Source organism: Spermophilus citellus (assembly GCF_964194105.1).
Source record: "Spermophilus citellus genome assembly, chromosome: 11".
Taxonomy (NCBI): domain Eukaryota; kingdom Metazoa; phylum Chordata; class Mammalia; order Rodentia; family Sciuridae; genus Spermophilus; species Spermophilus citellus.
The window spans coordinates 72,462,327-72,486,401 of record NC_138192.1 but is presented as its reverse complement, the minus strand read 5'-3'; the positions used below and the strand labels follow the sequence as shown (position 1 = coordinate 72,486,401).

General features: G+C 39.1%; 1 protein-coding gene across 2 annotated transcripts in view; it reads right to left on the bottom strand.

Annotated features, from left to right (window-relative positions):
* CERS6 (ceramide synthase 6) overlaps positions 1-21,438 on the bottom strand; it is a 285,324-nt gene extending 263,886 nt beyond the window's left edge. For both annotated transcript variants that reach the window (XM_081261499.1, XM_081261500.1), the window contains exon 1: positions 21,066-21,438. In XM_081261499.1, coding sequence (XP_081117625.1) covers positions 21,066-21,235 — 170 coding nt within the window. In that variant the 5' untranslated portion in view covers positions 21,236-21,438. The remainder of the gene's footprint in view (positions 1-21,065) is intronic.
* Between the last annotated feature and the right edge of the window lie 2,637 nt (positions 21,439-24,075).

Here is a 24,075-nt window from a genome sequence, read left to right as displayed (position 1 = left end):
AAATAAATTATAATAAATATATGACACAGGGGCTGGGGTTGTGGCTTTGCAGTACAGCATTCACCAAGTACATGTAAGGCACTGGGTTCAATCCTCAGTAACACATAAAAATAAATAAATAAAATAGAGGTACTGTGTCCATCCTAAACCCAAAAGAAAACTATTTTACACACACACACACACACACACACACACACACACACACATATATATATATATATATATATATATATATATATATATATATATATATATAACTTGTACCAGGGCTGGGGAGGGGGTAGCAGAGCACTCATCCAACAAACATAAACAAGGCCCTGGATTCAAACCCTAGCACCACACACATACACACACACACACAAAAAAAAAAAACCTACATGTATCATATTAATGTTAATATTTACACAACCATTTACAAGAAAAGATTGATATTTTAATATTTCTATAAAATGTGTTTGAGAAAAAGTACAAAAGAGCAACATTGTGTTAAGTAAAATGCTTAAGACATAGATTTCTATGGACTGAATGTGTCCCTCCAAAATTCATGTGGAAACCTTAATCCCCAAAATGCTGGAATTAGGAGTTGGGGTCTTGGGAGATGACCAGAGATGAGGGCACAGGCATTATGAAGGAGACTAATACCCCTAAATGAAGAGACATGAAAGAGATTCTCATCCCCCATCCCCATCTCGTTCCACCATGTTGGTGAACAGCTAGAAGATGACCATGTACAAACAAAGAAGAGGGCCCTTACCAGACATTGATCTGCCAGTGCCTTAAACTTGTACTTACCAGGCTCCACAAATGTGAAAAACAAATGTCAGTTGTTTAAGGCCCCCCATCTATGGCATTTTGCTATAGCAGCCCCAGCTGACTAAGACAATGAATGCTAAAACATTCCAGAAAGCAGTTGCAAATGGCTGTTTCTAAGGGAGACAGTTTGATTTTTCAATCCTCTACCCACCCTGTTTCACTGCTTGACACTTCTTCACAATATGCATGTGTTGCTTTGTTCTTTATTAACTACCTTCCCAAGAATCATACAGAGACAACTGACAACAACAGGGTAGGGCAAAGAGAGTTTCAGGGTTTCATGCAGTGGCTGGAGACTGAGATTCAAGGAGGATTACCCATGCTTTCTGTACCTGAGAAATAGGAATAATAATAATACACATTTATTTTGGTTACTAATTTGAACCCTAAGACTTGCACCATGCACTTCTTAACAATTAATATCTCATATATTTAAATGCTTTCCAATTCACTGCCTGAAGCTTACTTAGCTCACAGGAATGGTAAGTCTGGACTTGCATCTGAGAGGATAATTTTACTCTGCAATAACAAATGTCTGATTTAGAGCCACCAAGCTGCAAGACCAAACATGACCCACAAAAGTGTAAACACAATCACATCAGGGGCAGGAGATGGTAGTCTTGAGAAGTGTTTGCCTGATGAAAATGAGTCTCCTGGCCTGACATATGAGCCAATGTGCTTGATGTTGATTTCTCAAAACCAAGAAAGAGTATAATGAACAACTACTTAGCTGTTTCTTTTAAATTTATGGTTTCCCCATTAAAACATTTGAACATAACTTCCACAAAATACCAGGAAAAACATTGCATAAAATCAACATTTTTCATAAAACCATTGCCTCTAGCCTTATTCTTTTTCATTTTTTTATTTTTTGGTAGTGGTAGATGGACAGAATACCTTTATTTATTTTTATGTGGTGCTGAGGATCAAACCCAGTGCCTCATGCATGTTAGGCAAGTGCTCTGCCACTGAGTTCCAGCTCTAGCCTGCCTTATTCTTTTATATATCCATTAAATCATTGAATCTAAATATATGGTCTTCCTTGACCTCATGATTCTATCAAATCTACAAGCAATAAGTAAGTTTTCTGTAGCTTTGACGCTATCCATTTCAAAAAGAAGAAAAATAAATAAACTTAACAAATCAAAATTCTTTTCAAAAAGATATTCTTAGTAATTCACCCTTGGATGCCTTCATTCTTGGAAGAAATATATGTTCAGGTATTCATGATGTGTCATGGTAACTATAGGTGACTTTGTATGACACAGGGAAAAAATGATAAAGCAAGACGGGATGATATGACAGGGCAGTAGGGGTGTTGGCAGGCAGCTGTATTTAAAAAAGAAAAAAAAACTAATTCTAGATTTAAATATTTCTCTTGAGTTCTAGAATCCTTGTTATTGTGGAATCTGGTCACCTATTGCTTGCTCACTTATTGGAATGGAAATGTTTCTACCATGAGAATAGTTTAATCATAAGATAAATACTCTGAAAACAAATGATTAGGAAACTCCATACAAAGAAGAGACATCCTTCATTCATGACTTCTTGAGCAAGGTAAGAGCATTTAATATATTTATGACTTTTATTCATTGTAAGAGAATATAACAAATCATTCACCATGCCTGTCAGTTAAGTAACCTCAAGGCAATGAGTTGGAAATATGTGAGATGTTTGTTAAATAAATGGTTGCAAGAAATATCACCAGGTTCAGAACTACAAAGTTGAATGAATTTCTCAATGTATTTTATGATGATCATTCCCATTTCTCAGATAAAGAGTGGCAAAATGTATTTTCAAGGCAGATATTACTAAATTTCCCCCTTGGCCAGAGTCCCAACCTGCTGTTCTCTGGATAAGCCATCATGTTAAAACAGATGTTGTCTTTATAGATTAAGACAGTTTGTCAAAATTACATCATTTTGCAGCAGGGTAGAAAGCGCTTGAGGAATAGGTTTTCTCGTACAGCGTGGGTAGGGAAAGTAAATTGGTGTAATTTTTCTTGAAAGGCTCCAGCAACATTTAAATTTTTAACTTTGCACATCATCTGACCCAGCAATTCTGCTTCTATATGTTAAACAAATAAATACACATAAGTACAAAGACGTCTACACAAGAACGAAGTCATAGCATTGTTTACGGTATTTATAGAGAAGTAATAAAATGAACTATGAAACACCCAAATAATGGGATGCTGTACTATCATGTCAAAAAGAATAGCTGGGCATGATGGCACAAGCCTGTAATCCCAGCAATTTGGGAGGAGATAAGGCAGGAAGATGGTAAACTGGAGGCCAACCTGTGCAACTTAGTGAGACCTTGTCTCAAAATAAAAATTTAAAAAGGGATTAGAGATTGGAGATGTATTTCAGTGGGAGAGCACTTTGTTGGCATGCTCAAGACCCAGAGGGTTAATCCCCAGTGTTGCAAATAAAAGAATAATGTGTCTGTACAATATTAACCAGCATTAGAAAATGTTTAAGACATGATGTTAAATGAACAGAAAAAAAAGACCCAGACAAGTTTCAAAACAGGATTTAAGAGTACAGCATACATGTTTTAAACAAAGTTTATATTTACATATGCATATTTACATAGGCAAATACATTGATACACTGACAAAATTTTGAAAGGACACACACACACACACATACAACACACACACTGCCAATACTGGTGACATCTAGGGAACAAAGTTGGATGGAGGAATCAGAATGGAAAAGGACACTCATTTTTTGTTTGTTTGTTTTGTTTTGTTTTCTGCTTTAGAAGTTTCCTAATGAGACTGTAGATGTGCTTTTCAATTTTTGTTGATGGAAGAAGAAAGATTATAATTTTAAATGTTCAAAATGTTTCAAATATGACTTTTTATAGCATTACTAATCAATTATACATTGAAATTTTTCAAATTCTCAAAATAAAGTTAACATACTAGAAATTAACAAAGTGTTACTGCTGAAATAATACCGATTCAGAGATTCATTGATATTATGTTGTTACATTTCTAAGGAAACTGGAAAAAAAATTCATTACTTCCATTTTAAAATTAATGCAACAAAAACCCTTTATCTTTAACTTGCACAATTTGGAAGAATATATATACTACAACCCCCACAGCTTTCAAATAAGTTTTGAGAAATTTGGACTTTAACCTTGCCATGCCATGAACATTTTAAGACTTACATAAAAAGGATGGCAAACCATACTGATGATTTTATCGATGACATATATATTTTTAAGAACACCATTCTATCTATTATGCTGAGTACAAAAACAATAGAAGATTTTAAAGCTTGTTTTAGGTTACCCACTTTGTAGAAAAAAAAGAATCCAAAATTTTCTGTTGATTTTTGTATCAAAAGGTATGGGCAGGAATCAGTACAACCTATACCCGAAAATTACAAACTTGTTAAGTAGAAAGCAGATGAAAAAGAATTACCCACAGGAACAAAAACTTATAAAGAAACTCAGACTACATGATTGCGCTTCAAAACTACATAAATTAAAAGGTCAAAGAAGAGATACTAGAGTTCAGAAAGTAATGGTTAGAGAACAAAAACACACAGGGAGCAGGACAAAAGAGGGGAAAGACTAAATAAGATCACAGAAACATTAAGAGCAACAGAAAAAAACACACGTGAAAAAGATACATGGTAATTAGGTGTAAGAAAAATTAATAAAAGCACATAAAAATTATAAAAGTGAGTATAGAGAAGATGCGAAACATGAAAGGCAAAAGAAATCTAACACATGTATAATTGCTACTTCTGAAGAAAAGAACAAATGAAATTGAAGCTATCTCCAAAGACAGAATAGGAAACTTCATAAACAAGAAAAACTGAAAGAGATATGTATTTTTAAGGGGAGTACAATTTTAAAAGTGCTGTGTTAAGGATATTACTTTCAAGCAAACAGAATAGTTCAATGTCACAAACAAATACTTAGTGTGCAAAATCCCTGGCTTTTGCCATCCAAAGTATATGATAGCTTTGATTTCCAATTGTGTGATACCACCTACAATCAAGGAACAGGATCCAGAAAAATGTCAACAAACTTACACATATATCCCTGTTAACATCCTTATTTAAAAAAAAAAAAAAAGATGTAAAAGCACAGCATTTTTGCCCCTGTTAATGCCTAGCCTTATAAAACAGTCTCAGTAAAGTAATTAAATAAGATTTGAAAGAAAATGGGTGTTGAGACTGGTTCTTTCGCTTGTTCACATTCTGACATTCTCTTCCCATTCCTTTCTAAATAATTTTTTTATTTATTGTATTTAATAGATAAATATAAAATCATTTCTCCTTCATAAGTAAGTGCATGCGCATGCACGCGTACACACACACACACACACACACACACACACACACACACACACACAGCCTGTGGACGAACTTAACAAGAAGAGAGAAAATAAAGGTTCATTGTGGCAAGTACGTGAGTTCTCATTTGCCTCCACAGGAACTAATAACCTTAAGTAGAATAGTGAGTTCTGTTGCACAGATGAGGTCCTTGTATCTTATCTTTATGCTTCAAATAATTTTTCCTTAACTTATAAAAGTAGCTAAACACCAGGCAGGAGGAGGCTTAGTGGGAAGGATACTAGTAATTATTCTGTTTCTTGACCTGGTTTCTAACTCGTTGAACACTTGGTACTTTCACTTTGTTGTGATAATTCAATGAGCTGTACATTCAGGAGGAATTTCCTGCATGCTTCTGCATATAAGTCACACATGTAGACTAACACAATGGCATATGAATGTTTGTTGAACAAGTGATTACACATGTAAAATCTGGCTTTACAACTGATACCCTCTAGGCTATTGTGGTAACTGAACCAGGGCTCCACCAAGATGGAATTATAAGCCAAAGTCAGGGTTTCTCTGGTCCCTTTGTTACATATACACTGGCAGAAACATTTATTGTCTACACTGTCATATTCTCATTTTTCCTCTCCTCTCCTCTCCCTGCTTCTCTCCCCACAAAACTGAACTCTGAATTCTAAGCCTCAGGACCAAAATACTGTGTTTAGTTCCACCTACAATGATAAATATAACTTGTTGTCAACATCCAAAATATATCATCATATACTATTTACTTTACAGTTCTCCTTCAGAGGAGCATCCTGACTCATTAAAAGATGGGCTTTTAAAACAGGGCAGTAAGAAATTTCTAGCAGTTAAGTACACCCCATTTAGAAAAGCTTTAGATAATTTGAAAGGACTAAAACTCCTTAGATCTGAACCCTGAGTAAAGGATTAGACATTGGCTGGAAAATGAAATGGGGACTGATGAAGAGAAAGCCTCCCCGAGTTTGGTTCTGTTTTAATAGAACATTAGAGCGGGGAAAACTGCTTGCCAAACAAGAAAGTGTTGTTTCAAAATTGTGGAGTATGTTTTCCTTTTTCAGTAAGAAAAAGAATTCTAAACCACGAGATTGTCTTTGAAGCAGTAAGAACATTTATTCCATGCTCTTTATTATGTTTTTTCCTAAACATCAAAAATATTTAAAAAGTTTCCGTAAGTTGAAGGGAAAGCTCTTAGTAACTATCCTTTTAAGCGGGTTTGCCTCAAACTCACTATTACCCTAGCAAATGTGATTAATAACAGCACAGCTGGTCACCAGGGCTCAGGATGAAAAGGTTAAGGAGAGGAGATTCCTTCCCAGTCAAGAGATGCCAGTCAGCCAGATGTTTTAGACTTGAAGACAGAGTAGGTTCTGAGCAAGAGGGGAAGGGAAGATGTGGAAACATCAAGCAAATGAGTCCTGCCATCAAAAGCAGAGGCAAGCAATAGTCCTGAATTGGTGACCAGGTACCCTTTACCCAATCCTACAGGACTTGGCACTGCACCAAGGGTGGACAGCCAGGCGGGAGCACAGGTACCCACACTGGCCAGCCTGCTTCCTGCCTAGAGAGAAATCCACCACTAAGCTCTGCAACTGAGGAAGGCAACTTCCCAGGAGCTGGAATTCCCTATCACTTCCCTGGCTCAACTCTAAAATAACAGTGAACTACACTGGCTTGTTTACTTCAGGAACTTAGCTCTTTCAAATTAGCCACAGGTATCTGACTCTAGCAAAAGTAAGCTTCACACATTGTAAAACTCAAGAAAGCCACGCACATGAAACCCAGGCAGCGCACCACTTGACTGCCAGCACCCTCCTGAGAAGGAGCATCTGGTTCACAACCACCACCTGCACAGCTATTTTTGTTCTCTCCCCAGTCCCTTTACAATGTCACAAGCAGCTGGTGAAGTGTGGGTACTTCACAAAAGACACTTAGCCTACACTGAGATGAAGGTAGGAGGAAAACCGAAGTTTACAGTCTCTCACACAGGATCAACATGCTAAGAGAGGGATCGGCACACCAAGAGCTGGCCCTGGGCACTTACATAATGCACTCTGCCCTGCAGAGCTTCAACCCACACTTAATAGGATGACCTTTGATTGGCTTTTAAAAGAAGCCATGAAATGTGGCACCTGGACAGAGGGGGCGGGCCAAACACCTGGATCACCAAGGACACTTCTTCCTATACCACCCTGAGTCCATCACACACAGGCAGTGACTGTGAAAAGGCCCCTGGCTGGTGACCAGCATAGATTTCATAGAGTGAGCAATCAGATAGGGTGACAAGCGTTCCAGGTTTCTCTGGACAGATGGTCATTCACAGTAGCAGTACCGGGGGTTCCACAGCAGCCACGCTCTGCAGAGGGCTAGTTATTTCAAGGCTCTGGGCCTTGGTATCTTGACATGTAACACACAACGTGAGGTGGAAGTTTTCTGCTTGTTTTTAATCTGTGTCAGTAGTTCCCCAAGTGTGGCTTTATATCACTGGTACATTGACACAGGACCTGGCAGTGGTGTTCCAAAGGGAATGGGACTCATGAGCATGGGGGGCAGAGGAGACATATTTTCATCCTACCTATGTGTATAATTGGCTTCACGTGGTGCTCATAAAAGGCAAACTAACTTAGTCAATTTTATTTTATTTTTTTAAATCCTTTACAGAAAATTCACCCCTTGTTGTATGCACCCAGGACAGACAGTTCTGGTACACCACTGTTGTCTGACCGATGGTAGATGGTACATTTTTTAATAAATAGTTTCAATTTCCTTTCTAAGTACTGTGTCTGTGATTCTATTAAACTACAACTGTACTTGAGGCAGCTTTTGGCAATTTGTCAGTCTAGAGCAGTGTGGTTTCATCTTTGCCTTACTTCTTTATTTAAAAGACAACCTACCAAAAAGGTCACATTTAATCATCTTAAAATGCCCTCCATTGATGCCTTAAAATTGGAATATTTTAAAAATTACTTACATGGCTATTTACATTTTAAATTATAAAGAGTTGGAAAAATGCCTACAGTTGAAAGCAGGTGCAAATCCCTTTTGAACTAATTTGGTCAGGCAGGTTGGCCACACGCATATCAATGGAAGTTCAAATTCGGGGATGTAGATTTGTCTCTCTTAAGGAAAAAATACATAGATGTAGTATTTTCAGTCAATTTTGAATGTTTGCCTTTTTATAAATGCTATTAGATTCAATTTCTTTTTTATTAAGGATCATATTAAGGTAGTAATCTTCTAGAATTAAAATTTTCAAAATATCAATAAATATCAGTCCCAAGGCTCTCGTTAGGTAAAGTATTTCTGAGTTGTCTAAATATGAATGCACAACCTCAGCAAAGTCCATCACATGACCATGAGGTAGACGGGGTTCCATTCTTCACTAAGCTTCCAAGGTTACCTTTCTGCCTGTTACCACTGGAAGAATGAGATCTTCTTCAGAAGAAAAGAAAATAGAAAGAGGGAAGATAATAGAGAAAGTAAACTCAAATGACTTCACTGCCAACCCTACACTGGGTCTGTCAGGAATGGATCTGACGTGCATGTTGATCACATAAAGGTAAGGCCAGCGAGGTCTCATTTCTGGAAATAAGAACCCCATCAATCATGCTGGAGGCGACCGTGTGTAGGTGTGTGTGAATGACTGGGACAAACCAGAAGAACAAGTGTTCGCTCATTCAGTGAGCTGTGCATTGTCCTCAACACAATGCACACATGATTTCATTTAATCCTCATGGCAACTCTATGGGTTTCAGGTGGAAAGTGAACTTGATTAGGTTAATTTGCTCTTTAGACCTGTAGCCAGTAAGTGGCAAGAGCAGAATGTAGCCCAGGTCTCAAGTCAACGTGATGCCAAATGTGATGTTTGCCATTTACCAGTAAGGGAAGAACTAATCCATTTTCCCTTGAGACCATCTGCAATAAAAGAGGACTTTCGGGGCAAGACTAAGGGTGGGAGGTAGATTGGGATATCAGCCTAAGGCTTCCTCCACTGAAACTCAGCTTCTTTAGAAAACTCTATCCAGGAGAAGACCATCCTCTCAGGAGCCCTCTCCAATGGCACAGAACCCAGAGGTGTTGGGCTTAAAGTGCACACACAGTTGCCCATCTCTTGTTTAAAACCTCACTATTAGAAATATTTTTTCTGCCACCAAATACAAGCAGATTCCCTGGGCACAATCCACATCATTATGACCAGTTGAGGGGAAAAAGGCTTCAACGCATTCTACTCCTTAAATAGGCACCATGCTAAAGAGATTGGTGCTGCAAAGCCTAATACTCTAAATATTTACTCTTCAATAGAACAAGCAAATCCTCCAGTCCCAGGATCAAATATATAAACAGGCCCTACTGCCTCCACAAGCTGCACCCTCTCCCCGGGCCCCTGTCCACCCAGCACACTCAATCACATTACACAACATAATTTCTCAAGTAGGTGCTAAACCCTACACTGTGGTATCAAGTATGTTCTACACAATGTGTACTTTCATTGAGTCCCCTTTAAATACAGTTTCCCATGAGTCCTCCAATCCTACAGCATAGGCATATTCTCCATTCTTCAAGTGAGGACACCAAATTTCACAGAATATGTTATCCACCGCTGCACAGATGACACCGGGGAATGTTTGAATTTAATCCCCAATTTTGTAACTTTTCTGATATTCCATTCATTCTCCTCTTAATTTTCATTAGGAATATACATTTCTAATTAATTACAATAAATATACAAAGCAATAACATACTTTAAATGCACAGTCAACATCAAGCCTACCCAAGCACTCAAAGATACACACATACCTACTGACACACAAAGCCTTTATTAATGATCTCCTACTCTCCATAATGCCTAAATGACTGATTGCTTTTTTTCTCAATTTTCCTTCATTCAAGCTATCCTATTGTGTCCAAACTGTCACTGTACTTAAACGACTAAGTCATTTCATTCTGCTGTGAAGTGGAGATCTGTTAAAACAAGCTCCACAGAGCCACTCAGACTAGCTGGCAGCTTTTACTCTGACACTGGCCAAACTGTCCCCAGACAAGATTTTGAGTGGTTTTCTCTATCCTCTCCCCCACTCCAAACTATAGGCTGTTCCTCTTCTCTCCAAACTTCCCAGTGACTTTAGAGGATCCGCACCAGTGATACTGGGAAGGAAGAGAAGAAGGAAGGAGAAAGGAAAGGATAGAGTAAAAGGGAAAAATGGAGGAAAAGAAAGAAAAGATACTCTCAGCAACAGTTTCAGGAGGGCAAGGATATCTTGGTTAGCAGAAACTTCAAAGATAAGATGTGACATTTATGGGACAATGGCATGACACAAACAAATGTTAGTCCTTGGTCACTGTGTAAAAGGATTACTTAGTAATGTATCTCTCCTGCAATTAAAAAACATTTGTATATTTCCAACCCCACCCCTACCCAAAAAGTAATCAAAAAAACAACCTCACAATCCAATTCTAAGATAATAAAGGCAAAACAAGAGCAGTCCATTTTAAAGGACAGAGGTGAGGAAGAAGAAAGTTCTTTAAGGTAAAAACCAACTGCCCAAAATATTCTCATAGATGAGTTACAGAAAGGAGAGTCTTGTACAATGAGTATACTTTAGAATAAACATCAAAAACTACCATTCTATAATGTGCCTGGCAAGGCTTATCATCTGATTGTCTTTATAATATGTAGCTTCTGAGGAAAATCATCTTCTCCAGTATTCAAATGTTGAAATCATTGCTTACAAAATGCACATAAAATCAAACTGAAAGACAGGGAGATAGGTCAAATCTGACCATGACCCACCCAAAGCTCCCCAGGACTCATCTGTGGCCTAGGCCACTTGTCTGGAGAGAACTTTATCCTATTATCCTGGTTCACTTTAAATGGATTATGTGCTCACCAGGATGCCTTCTTCAATCCCGGGGATCCTCTACAACCACACCCAGCTCTCCTTTTCTGTACACGCCCCCTTTCATTTATTAAATTGCACTATCAATGAGGTAAGTTGTTTGTCTGGTTCCAGTGTAGTGTTGCACAGATGATTCAGGGAAATGTTTGGATTTAATCCCAAATTCTGTAATCTCTCTGATATTCCATTCATTCTCCTCTTAATTCCCAAAAGGCCCCAGGATGCTCCCATTACTATCTGAATATTAAAACTTCCTTCCATTTCTTCTCCCCTCCCAACTACCCATGACCAATGGTTCTGGAAAGAAGAGGTGCTGTCTTACATCTGAAGAGAATTGTGCATTAAAAAAATAAATAAAAGGGAGGGGCTGGGGATGTGGCTCAAGTGGTAGCGCGCTCGCCTGGCATGCGCAAGGTGCTGGGTTCGATCCTCAGCACCACATAAAAATAAAATAAAGATGTTGTGTCCACCAAAAACTAAAATATTTTTTAAATAGTGCTTGAGGAAACTGAGATCAAGAGGACTTGGACATGTGCTCCAACTAGAAAAATGCTATGCTTAGAAAATGAAGAGAGTTATTTCTAGTAAGTGACTTTTTCTTTTAAGTCAGTGAAACTTCTACTGTTTTTTCTTTTATTGTGGTAAAATACATAAAACATAAAACTTCCAATCTTAATTCTTTTTAAGTATATCATTACATTTTAATGTTAAATAATATTCTATCGTATGTTGCTATGGTCTGAATGTTTGGGACCCCCTCCCAAAATTCCTATATTCAAACATAATTACCAGTGTGATAGTGTTAGAGGGTGGAGTCTTTGGGAAGTGATTAGGTCACCAGGGCTGGACCCTCATGAATAGGATTAATGCCCATATAAAAGGCCTGGGATAACTGCCTTACCACTTCTACAATGGAAAAAACAGCAAGAAGGTGCCATCTGTGAACCAGAAAACAGGTCCTCATCGGACAGCAAAATTGGATGGCATCTTGAATTTCCAAACTGTGAGCAATAAATTCCTATTTATTAATTATTCAGTTCATGGTATTTTGTTATAGTAGCCTATACAGACTGAGATGAAAGTATCATTTTGTTCACTCATTAATCCACCCATGGACTATTAGGGTTGCTTCTAACTTTTGATTATTGTGAAATATGCTGCTATAAACATGGCTAAGACCCTGATTTCAATTCTTTACAGATTTGAACCAGAAGTGAAATTACATCAGATGGTAATTCTATCTTAATTTGGGGGGATCATTTATACTATTTTTCATAGTCACTGTACCATTTTACCTTGCCACCAACAGTGCAAAAGAGATCTAATCTGTCCTCATCCTAGTGACACTTGCTTTTTTCTATTTTGTTTGTTTGCTTGCTTTGATACAACCACCCTCATGGTTATGAGATGTTACCTCATTATGGTTTTAAATTGTATTTTCATAAGGATTAATCTATTAAGTCATTTTAAACTAAAAGTTTGGAAGGACAATGTACAGGAGTTAGGCTCTATCTAAGTTTCCCTTCATAAAAATTATTCATTCTTTGTTTGTTTGTTTTTGGGTACCGGGGATTGAATCCATGAGCGCTTAACCACGGAATCACATCCCCGTCCTTTTTTATATTTTATTTAGAGACAGGGTCTCACTGAGTTGCTTAGGGCCTCACTGAGTTGCTTAGGGCCTCGTTAAGTTGCTGATGCTGGCTTTGAACTCCTTCTGCCTCAACCTCGAGAGCCGCTGGGATTACAGATGTATGCCATTGTATCTGGCTAAAATCATTTATTCTTGAGGGCTCACTCTTCTACCCAGCCCTTGATCTTGCCTCACTCTCTATACTAGAGTCAGGAGATTGTCTACTTCATCCTCCTGACTGCATCTCTCCCATTGTGTAGAGTCTGAGAAGCTTCCTTCCTAAAGTCTGGAGAGAAATAAGGCAAAGAGAAATGGATGGGAGTAATCATATGACCAAAGAAACAGATCCGTCAAGACCATTAAGAAGAAGGAGATACTAAGCAACTCAGTGAAACCCTGTTTCTACATAAAATACAAAATGGGCTGGCGATGTGGCTCAGTGGTGGAGTGTACCTGAGTTCAATCTCCCCTACTTCCCCACCCCCCCAAAAAAGAAGTATGATATAATGATGTCAGCAACCACTTTCCCACCAAAAAAAAAAAAAAAAGGACAAACCTCATCTTCTCATCTCAATAGGAAAATATACATAAATTCAGAGAAAGTGAAATACAAGTAACTAATGAATATTTGAAACAAGTTCATCTTGAGTAATATAAAAAACATATTCCACCTTAGGACAATAATAATTTTTTCAACTCTCAAAGCAAAAATTTATTCAAATTATAACAATCTGCATTCTGATAAGGACTTAAAAATGGGTATCTCATTTCTGCATAAGTATTTGGTAACTTGCATCCATCAAGAGCACTAAAATAGGGCTGGGGATATGGCTCAGTGGTAAATTGTTTGCCTAGCATGCATGAGGTCCTGGGTTCAATGCTCAATACTGCAAAAAAAAAAGGGGGGGACAATAAAATTTATCCTTTGGGGCTTAGAAATGCCACTTCTAGGAAATATTCCTCAGAAATCAATAGGAAATGAGAGATGTATATACTAAAAATAGCCTAAGTCTCCAACAATATATAGGAACAAAGTAAGTGAATATATCTGCTGTATAGAATAATGTAGTCAGTGAAAACATTTTTAAATAAATTTTATTACATGGAAAATGTTCAAATTATATCATTAGATGACAACAGACTATATATAGAACTATATAGTGTGTGTGTGCATGCGCATGTGTGTGTGTGTGTGTGTGTGTGTGTTATCTTATAATATTCAAACTAGGAGATCACCAAAATTATTAGATCAAGAAACTAAGTCCCAAATACCTACATTGCTATTTTAAGCTGTATAAAGTGAGGTGCATTTCCTAAATTCTCAACCCTCGGTTCCATCTGTAAAATTGGGTAAAAATGGGCAGCTACCTCACAGGGAATGGCAGAGCTCTAAATGAAGTAAACCATGTAAAGTAATAAATTTAGACTAAAATTAGCTTTTTACTTTTATTTTCAAAAACTGGAAAGTTATTCATTAAAAATGGCAGTCATTAATAGCAGTCAAAAATAAAATAAGTGGCAAGCACTGTGTCAGTTTTGGAACATGTGCCCTGGGCATGCAATCATCCACAGTGTTACTAATACACTATGAGGATCACCCTCCTGTTTTTGTTCATGCTACAGCATAGTGTTTGGCACAGTTAATGATGTGCCAAGAAAGAATGCAAACAAAAAAAATTGCTTTAAAAGGGGGTGGGAAGAAGGAAGAAACCTAAGAGTAAAGTTTTAGAAATAAAAATTCTCAGGGCATCACTAATATAGAATGATACTTGTGTTTTAAGAGGTGATCTTGTTTACCTTTTAAAAAGAAAGAATTAAAAATAGTTTCTAGAAGCATTAAGCAACCAGCTATTATCAAACAAAATCTGGAACCCCAGTATCCTGACTCAAGAATATTTAAGAAAGGATCAAAAGAAAAATTTGAAAGTCCTGACTATAAAAATTTAAAAATCAATAGCTTTAGAAAATCTGGTTTTGCCTAGTAATGGAGGAAGAAATGTCAAGCATATGTAATAATCATTTAAAGGTTTCATGTACTTAAATTCTACCACTTGCAAAAAAAATTAATCAGGTAAGGAAAATACATGAAGAAAGCTTGAGGAAGGTGCACTGATGTCAGACAGAGCCATAAGCCTAGTATGTTGATGGAAGAAATTCACATAACACTGTGTTTTCCTTCCCTTGCCACCTGCCCTTTCCCATCACAAAAGACCATCACTTCTGAAATACAAACTAGAGATCCAGGAGAAAACTATCTAGCCCTATTTAAAGAGATCAGATACCCTCAACAGAAAAGTCCTATGAAATCGGGGTGTGAATTTTATAATACATACCATTAAGTAATTTGTGATGGTATAAAGTTACCTCATCTACCTCCTCAGCCATTCTATGGCACTTCTCATTAAAAGTAAAGTTATATATATATTATTTGGGAATAAATCATGGATATATATTAAATCCATGATTTATTCCCAAATCAACCTATTATGAATAGCTACCCTGTAAATGCAAACCTTTTATTTTGTGAAACGAAAAAATTGTACTGAAATTCTGCAAAGAATACGATTCCTTTCACTTTAGGTTGTTTACCAACAAAATATCCATTGTAATTCATTTTTTCTAGCCCAATCAGAAGCTGTAGGAGGCAACCTATGGGTGTGTGAACCCAATTCTTGCTTCTTACACCAGACTCTTGCATAGCAGGTATCCAGTCTTAACATAAATCCTATGATCATTTGATTACCTAAGGTACATTTATCAATCACTATCGAAACCACTATGAAGGTTCCTCAAAAGACTAGGAATGGAACCATCACATGACCCAGCTAGACTACCCCTTCATGTTTATCCTAAGAATTAAAATCATCATATTACAGTGGTATATGCACACCTTTGTTTACAGCAGCATAAATCACAATAGCCAGGTTATGGAACCTGTCTAGGAACCCATCAATGGATGAATGGATAAAGAAATGTGAGAGATAGATAGATAGATAGATAGATAGATAGATAGAGATAGATAGATAGAGATAGATATAGATATATATGAATTTTATTCAGCCAAGAAGAAGAATAAAATTATGTCATTTACAGGAAAATGGATGAAACTTGAAAACATCATGTTAAGCAAAATAAGCCAAACTCAGAAAGTCAAGGGTTGTTTGTTTTCTCTCATATGTGGAAACTAGAGAGGAAAAGGAAAAAGAAAGGTGGTGGCAATATTATGAAAACAGAATAGAAATGAGTAGAATATAGGAAAGGGACCAGAGGGAGGAAAAGGGCAGGGATACTGACAAATACTGGGAAATGATATTGGTCAAATTATATTGTTATTGTTATATTGCGTGTATGTATGAATATGTAACAATGAATTCCACCATAATGTACAATTAAATTAATGCACCAATAAAAATGGAAAAAAATTAAAATGATAGATTTACAAATTTCATGTACAGCAATGACTACAGGAGAAAACAATGTAAATAAGCTGTTATCAAAAACTCTTGAAATACATCTGAAGATATCAGTCTTCTCATTACAGGGCACATTATAGGAACATCCTTCAGTAATGAACTTTACCTCATATCCCACTTTCCCTGGCAGTCATTTACTCACTCCTCTCCCCCAACACATTCCCTCCCCCTCCTCTTTCCCTCCCTTCTCTTCTCCCTTCCCCTTCCTCTCAACTGTCCCATAGTACCTTACCCAAGGCTGCTGGTAAGGTAAATGATGAGACAAAGCTCGCTGGCCAGATATTCCCTGTCCCACAATAAGACAGTGCTGTTCCTTGAAGTTTGAGGGACAGCAGATCATTGGGGGCTGAATGGCTAGTCAACCATGGAGTCAACCACGAGAGAGGTGACGCTCCTTACATAGCTTGGCATTCCAACAGTCACTCTGTCAGGAATGAGCTACTCATTTCTTTCCCAGTCAGGTGTCAGTTTTGCTCTGGGTTTCATATAAAGAAGAAGGACAAAAGGAAGCAATTGTTTCTTTGATGAATCTTCTTTGTTGGTTGTCCAAAATGCTGTAGCTTTTCAAAGCAAAAATGACAACATCCCAAATGATTATGTTTACTCAAAAATACTAAAATAATAAAAACTAAACCATTGCCTAGAGTATTTCTATTAAAAAAAAACTATTCTGAGAGGACTTATTTCTGCCTGCTAAAACATGACATTTAGCCTGCCACAAAAGTCTTATGAGATAATAATTAGTAAGCTTCAAATACAGAGGACTCACAGGATTCAGGGAATCGGGAGGGAAAGCAACCTTAGATTACAGTGGCCATTTGCTTCATTGTGTACATGAGAAAATAAGCAGAGATAAATTAGGAGGCTGCCCCAGAATGAGGTAAGTTTTGACTACAACTTGGTTGTTCTGACTCCCTATCAATACTTTCTGCATCTCTCCCTCCCAAGCTCACAAAGAAGAAAATGCATTAAAGTTACCTTTTACAACAGTGACACAAATAATTTGTTTCCAAACAGGGAATCAGCAGAACTTTAATCCCACATTTAGGAATACCATAACAAAACACATTTTTGAAAACAAAGTGGAGTTGGAAGAAGCATTTATTAATAATTCCTAAGAATGGTTTATTGAGCTTAAACAAGCATGAAATCAAGAAAATTAATAAAATACATGATAATGCTACAATAGTAAATAATATTTTGTTCTCTGTCATCAACTCAATAACATAATAAAATGGCATACACTATAATTTCCATTCTAAGAAAAGCCATTCTTTATTTTTTCCTTTTTTAAACAAGAAATATTTTGCTCTGTCAATCAAGTAGTATCTAAATTGGCCCTTTTGGTCCCTGCCCAGAGTTAAGCATAGTATAAAGGCTATGCTAAAAACCACCAAGATCTGGGGTATTCATAGACTCATCCAAAAGTCATTGACCTTAGGCTGCTCCATTTTTAACCAGTCATGCTGGGCTCCCATATTGCTGTCCATATGCTGCTGCAAAGTGGCATGTGCTGGCCACTAGTGTCTCCACTGTCCACACCCCAACATGGGAGTGAAAACAGAAAAAGCTGTTCAGCTTGGCAAAGCCCAATTCAATTAATTCATGAGTGTTTTTCTTTCTAAAGACAAATACATAAAGATTAAGAAGGCATTCAAATCCATAATTTTAGCCTTAACAAGGGTATTTCTGACCTCATTTAATTGGAAATAAGAAACTTAAATGATCAAATATTTCCTAAATAGGTTCTCAGCTTTGAAATAAAATAAAACAGTAAAAGCATAAGCAGAATAGAATCTTGAAGGAATCGTTCTTATTACAAAAGCATTTCATCTTACAAAGGAATTCACAACAGGCTTCCTTAAATAATGCTGACCATTTAGAATACTGCAAAATATTTATGCACAACATGTTAAAAGGGTACTTTAAGTGGGCCCTATTAGTGATAACAATATTGGCTGACTCAGCAAAACTTATTCAAGCTCTTGTTGGACACTACTGGGATGAACACCATTGGTTGGATCACAGAATGTGTCATTTGGAATTGAGAAGAATAGAAACATGCAGAATTTTTAATTCAGATGCAACTATACCCTGATATTTTTTTCAGAGGAAAAAGTGACTGAATAATTAAAGATAGTCTGTTATAACTATAGGAAGAGCCTGGTGTGGTGGTGCATGTCTGTAATCTCAGTAACTCAGGAGGCTGAGACAGTAGGATCACAAGTTCAAGGCCAGCCTCAGTAACTTAGTGAAGACCTGAGCAACTTAGTGAGACCCTGTCTCAAAAAAAAATAAAAAGGGCTAGGGATGTAGGTCAATAGTAAAGCACCCCTGGGTTAAATCCCTAGTTAACAACAAGAAAAAAAGAAAGAAAAAGAAAAAAGAAAGAAAAGGAAAAAAAGAAAACTATAGAAAGAAATAAAGTAGCCACTCCTCCAGAAGTCAGTTGCATCCTATGGTACATGTACCATAGCGGATTATTATTCTGAACATGAATCATAAACTTTAACTTCCCATACAGGCCATTAAACCACATTAAACCACTTCTATTTGGATCAATGGCCCAAAGGAAATGACCAACTGTCTACATACCAATGTGAGGACATCTGCTATGACTGATGTTTGGAAAGCAGCTGACCCCTTGTGTAAACTCTAAGTCAATTCATGGGGTTGTGCAAAGGCAGATAAAAAGGTTTAGGAAGAGGAAAAATGAACTTCCAGGGGGGGCTGGGGTTGTAGCTCAGAAGTAGAGTGCTCACCTAGTGCGTGCGAGTCCCTGGGTTTGATCCTCAGCACCACATAAAAATAAATAAATAAAAACAAAGGTATTGTGTCCAACCACACACACACACAAAAAAAAAAAAAATATTAAAATAAATTTTAAAAAAGAACTTCCAGGTTATAACTATAGCATTAGTGTTTGTTTCTTTGTTTAAAGATAGAATATAAATACAAAACGATCTCCATTCTCTAAAAATATTTTCCAACTTAATGAACATCCTAGAACCACCATGGAAAAGAATGTCAGGAAAATGCAACACTCTGCATACAGTTCACCAGCTGCCATGCTTTTGTTCTTCCAAACATAAAACTGAAGATTTCTTTCAGATGCATTACTACCTAAAAATGAATCCAACCAGAATTTATCAGGCAAAAATTATCATATGTCATTCAGCAATTGTGTATGAAGCCTTTACAATGTGCCAACACCAAACAACCTGCTGGTCCTGAGAACCTGCTTGTCTTTGGAGAGACTGCAAGATTAGACATGACTTCCTATTTTCTTCAAGTAAACATAAGCTGTAGGAACAACTCTTAACCTGCAAATACACCCTCTTTTCCCCTATAAATCTCAGTACTGGATAGGATCAATGTCAAGTTTGTATCAAATTCCAATCATTTTAATATGGAGGGTCTTCAAACTGTTCCCTTTGTGTATGTCCATTTCAGCATGGGAAGAGCTGATAGTTCTGACAACAATACTGCCCATTGAAAAATACACCTTCCTTGAACAAAAGATACTTTTTTTTTTCCATGAAGCTTTGTTGCTATTTCCAGCAACAAATGATACAATTGATATATTCTGCAGTCTGCAGGTTTCAGGCAAACAGGATACCAAAAGAAAAGCTTAAGAAACAAAACCAAGGTAAGTTGGGGGCAGGGTAGAGAGGTGGCATGGAAGTGGAAATTTGTGGGGTTTATTTCGTTTTTAAGGTGCTGTGATCAAACTCAGGTCAGGGTCTCTCAAATACAAGGCAAAAGCACTCTACCACTGAACTATTCTAAACCTGGAAGTGAGAATTTGTGATCTAAGAAATTCATGGTTTCTTTTATGAATGGGAAAGAGAAAAAAAAGGGGAAGGTGGTGTTTTCAGTTATGAAAAAGACAGAAGTGTGGGCCTCTGGCTAGGTTTTGTTTCAATAACACCCAAAGAATGCACAGCAGACAAGATCTAACCTATTAACTAAGGCTGATTTCAATGAGAGTAACACAAGTTTGTTCATGATACAATGGAGATAGCCAACCAAATTGAAGAATTACACCAACACTTATATGACAATTCTTTAAATTATTTTAAGTGTGTTCTGGTGCCAAGAAGTAGTTCATGATTATTAACAGGCCACGGATATCAATTTCATATGGTCATTTTGCAGGCTATGCACCTGTACTGTCCTAGCCTCTTATAAGGAAACTGCTAATAACATGGAATGTTATTGTCACCTATTTCCAAAGACTGAGGGCCTGATGTTAATTATCACACATGGAAACCAAAAAGCGACCAAAAGACAAGGCAACCCTGGAGAATACTTCTGAAGCATATTCCCTACAATCAGTAGCGGGAATGTAGATCTGGAAGTGTGCGCGGTTCCTCCTCGCTCTGGGCCGCGCGTCCCGAACGTTCCTGGCTGTCAGGTGGATGGAGCTGAGCTTTGGCAGGGAAGCCCAGCCTGGCAACGCGGAGTGCCGCGCGGATGGAGAGGGCCAAGCCTCGAGGAGTGCGGCGCGTCCCGTGGCCAGCAGCCTCTCACCTTTGTTCCTTCAGCTGCCCTCGCCGCCAGGAGGAGAGAGACAGCTAGAGAGGAGTGCGGGAGGCGACCCTAATGCCCTGCAGCCCTCTCTGGCACCCTGGAGGAAATCCGTAGGCAAGCCAGACCTTCTCAGGCTCCCAGAAAGCAAGTGAGACAGAGAGGTCAGCAACCCCTCCCGGAACACAAAGGTTGGGCGGTGTGGGAGCGAACGGCGGGGCACGGGGGCGTGCGCCACGGAGCACGCGAGTGTGCGTGTGCGCGCGAGTGTGTGTGTGAGAAAGAGTGAGAGTGTGTGTGTGTTTGTGTGTGTGTCTACGCGCGCGCGCGCGTGCAGGGGGAGGGGAGGAGGTGCTCCTGCCCTTCTTACCTCTCGAAGATAAGCCGCACCATGAAGATGCAGAAGGCCAGGGGGAAGGCGAGATAGAGGTCCTCAGCCTGCGGGAAGGTGGCTTCCTCCGTGTTCTTCAGGTCCGCCCAGGTGACATTGTGTGGGAGCCAGAACCTCTCGTTCCAGAACCAGGCTAAGATTCCTGCCATCTTGCTTTGTCCACCCCTGTCCTGCGGCTCCCGCGACCCACCGAGCTTTCCTTAGCGCACGGCGCTCAGGGATGCGCGCCGGATTGGCCCCGAGACTGCAGCCGCGGCTCCCGCCAGCCGTTGCTGCCGCCTCCTTTGCGGCCGCTGCTCTCGAAGGCTCGCGGCGAGCCCCGGTTCTCTCCTCCCTCTGGCCGCGCTGGGAAAGGGGCCGCCTCGCCTGTCACATGGCAGCCGGGGCCGCTCGCCCTGATTGGCTCGCCCTCGCGTCAAGCAGCTAGGCACACGCGGCCAGCTCGCCCACGCCAGGAGGGCAGGGCGCAGCTGCTGCGCCCAAGGCGCAGGGCCGCAGCTCGCGGGAGCGCTGCCAACCCTTGCGCTCGCCGATCTCTCGCTTTGAGCTTAGAGCAGTGACCTGGTACCGGCCCCCCAAAATCTGCCCCAGCCCCCAAGTTTGCTTGCACATGCTCAGAACGCCGGTTCCTGCCCCACAGTAGTTTCAGGGTTCTAGTCCACTTCCCAAGCGCTGGGAGGCGATGGGGAGGCTGGTGAGCACTGAGGCTGAGTTTGGGAACCTCAGGAACCGGCCCTGCGCTGAAGGAAGACAGCAAAAGAAGAAGTAGGGGGCGCAAAGGCAAAGGAGACAGAAGTAAAAGGAAAAGGATCATTCACTCCAGCGATTGGAGAGAAGGGTGAAAATCAGGAACTGGGACAAGAGATGGTTTGGCAAGAGATTTCTGCCTCTGCCGCAAGCCTGTCTTTCCCCCATCTTTGACCTTCTGGCTTATTATACTATTGCTTCTCAAACCAGTTCCTTTTATTTTGATTTATGAGGTGGCACAAGAAAGTAGGCACTTAATTGCTATGATTATTAATTGCTGTTTGATGGTGGTAATAATGATGATGGTAAGCAACTCTAGCATTCTGTAATTCTACCCTTCTCAACTAACCTCTCTGAAAATGCTGCTAGACCACATTTTGACTTGGCAGATCATGAGACAACCTCCACTCTGTTTGCCAGACTCATTATTTCTGTCTTTTGAATCTAAAACCTTTAAGGCAATAGAACCGTGAGGCCTAACGCAGGTTCTTACACTCCCACCATGCATTGGTGTGGGTAAGTGCAGTGACCTGTGTACACCTGCTTCCAGGGGGTACTTTGTTCAGTTTTCTCAGAATCATTCATTTTCTGCCTGATTCTACCACAAGTTCTACTAGTCCTTTCCAATGTGTGTGTGTGGGGGGGGGGGGTGTCCACACACACACAGTTTGTTACTCTTCCTCTCCCTCCAGTTACCATCTTTTCATTTCTTCCCTTTAAAATGGTCTGAAGAATGGTCTATACTGCTGCCTCTAAATTCTCTCCTCACCATTCGCTTTGGAACTTTCATTTGAGCAATTGGCTGCCTGCACTGCTCTGAAACTGTTCAAGGTCACCAGTGATCTCCAAGCTGCTAAACACAAAGTTTAATTCTTGTCTTAGAGCCATCTGCTTAGACTAGGTGGCATGAACAACAGATATTTATTTCTCACACTTCTGGAGGCTGGGAAGTCCAAAATCAAGGTGCTGGCATATTCAGCATCTGGCAAGGGCCCTCCTCCTGGTTTATGGATGGCTGTCTTCTCCTTGTATCCTCCCATCGTGGAAAACAGAGAGGAAGCAAGCTCCTTTTCTATCTTCTTACAAAAGCGTTAATCCTGTTCCATGAGGGCTCTACCTTCATAAGGTAATTACCTCCCAGGTATTCCATCTCATTACACTGGGGGCTAGGCTTTCCACATACGAATCTTGGTGGGGACACAAACAAGTCAGTGTATAACAGTTCTCAACACCTCTATCAGTAGCTTTTGGTCTAGTTATCAGTTCCTATCTCTTAACACATCCTTGTCTTAGCTTCCAAAAACCACACTCATGGTTTTTCTCCTGCCTTCTGATCCATCTCCTTTCTGGTTATGCCTCATCTTCCTAATCCTTAAAAGTTGGACTCAGTCTTTTGTCCTCCTCACTTCTCTAACTGTACTCATTCAATTGTTGTTCTTACCCCTATCTCAAGGATTTCAAGGCTTTCTTCATGATTTTCAATGTCATACTAATAGCTCCTACATTTATATCTCTAGCCATGAACTTTTCCCTGAACTTCAGACTCTTAAATCCACTGTTTACTCAACAACTCCACCTGAATGTCTATAAAAACCACCTCGTGGCCAAGCTGCAAATCTTCTTCGATAAATCTCTCCATCCTTGTAGTCTTGACTCAGACCAAAAATGTGGAGTGTCATTTTTTCCTTCTTTCTTTCTTTCATACTTTCTTTCTAATCCATTACAAGTCCTGTCAGTATCATTACCACAATCTCACCATCTCTCACCACCTCTTTGTTACCATCCTATCCAAACCACCAGTACTTCTCACCTAACCTCCTAACTTCCAGTTTCCACCTCCCTCTCTACACAGTCTATTCTCAGCCAGAGTAATCCTGTTGAAATTTAAGATCACTCTAGCACTTTAAGAGCTTGTTCTTCTCCATCCTTCCCCAAAGGGAAGCCAAAGTCATTACAATGCTCTCAGAAATTTGACTCCATATTAACTCTCTGAACTTCATCTGCTCTTTCCTCTCCCTTATTCTGCTGTGGTCAGGCTGGACTCTCCATCTTTCTTGGAGCACATCATTCCATGCCTTACAGCTTTTGGTTTTCTCTGTCCCTGGAACTCCTTTCCTTCAAATATCTATGCCTGCTCTTTAATGTCACTTTCTCTGAGAAGCCTTCCCTTACTACCTTAGTTGATCTACAACACTCACTCCCCAAAGCATACATCAACACAATTCATATTTTACTATTTATT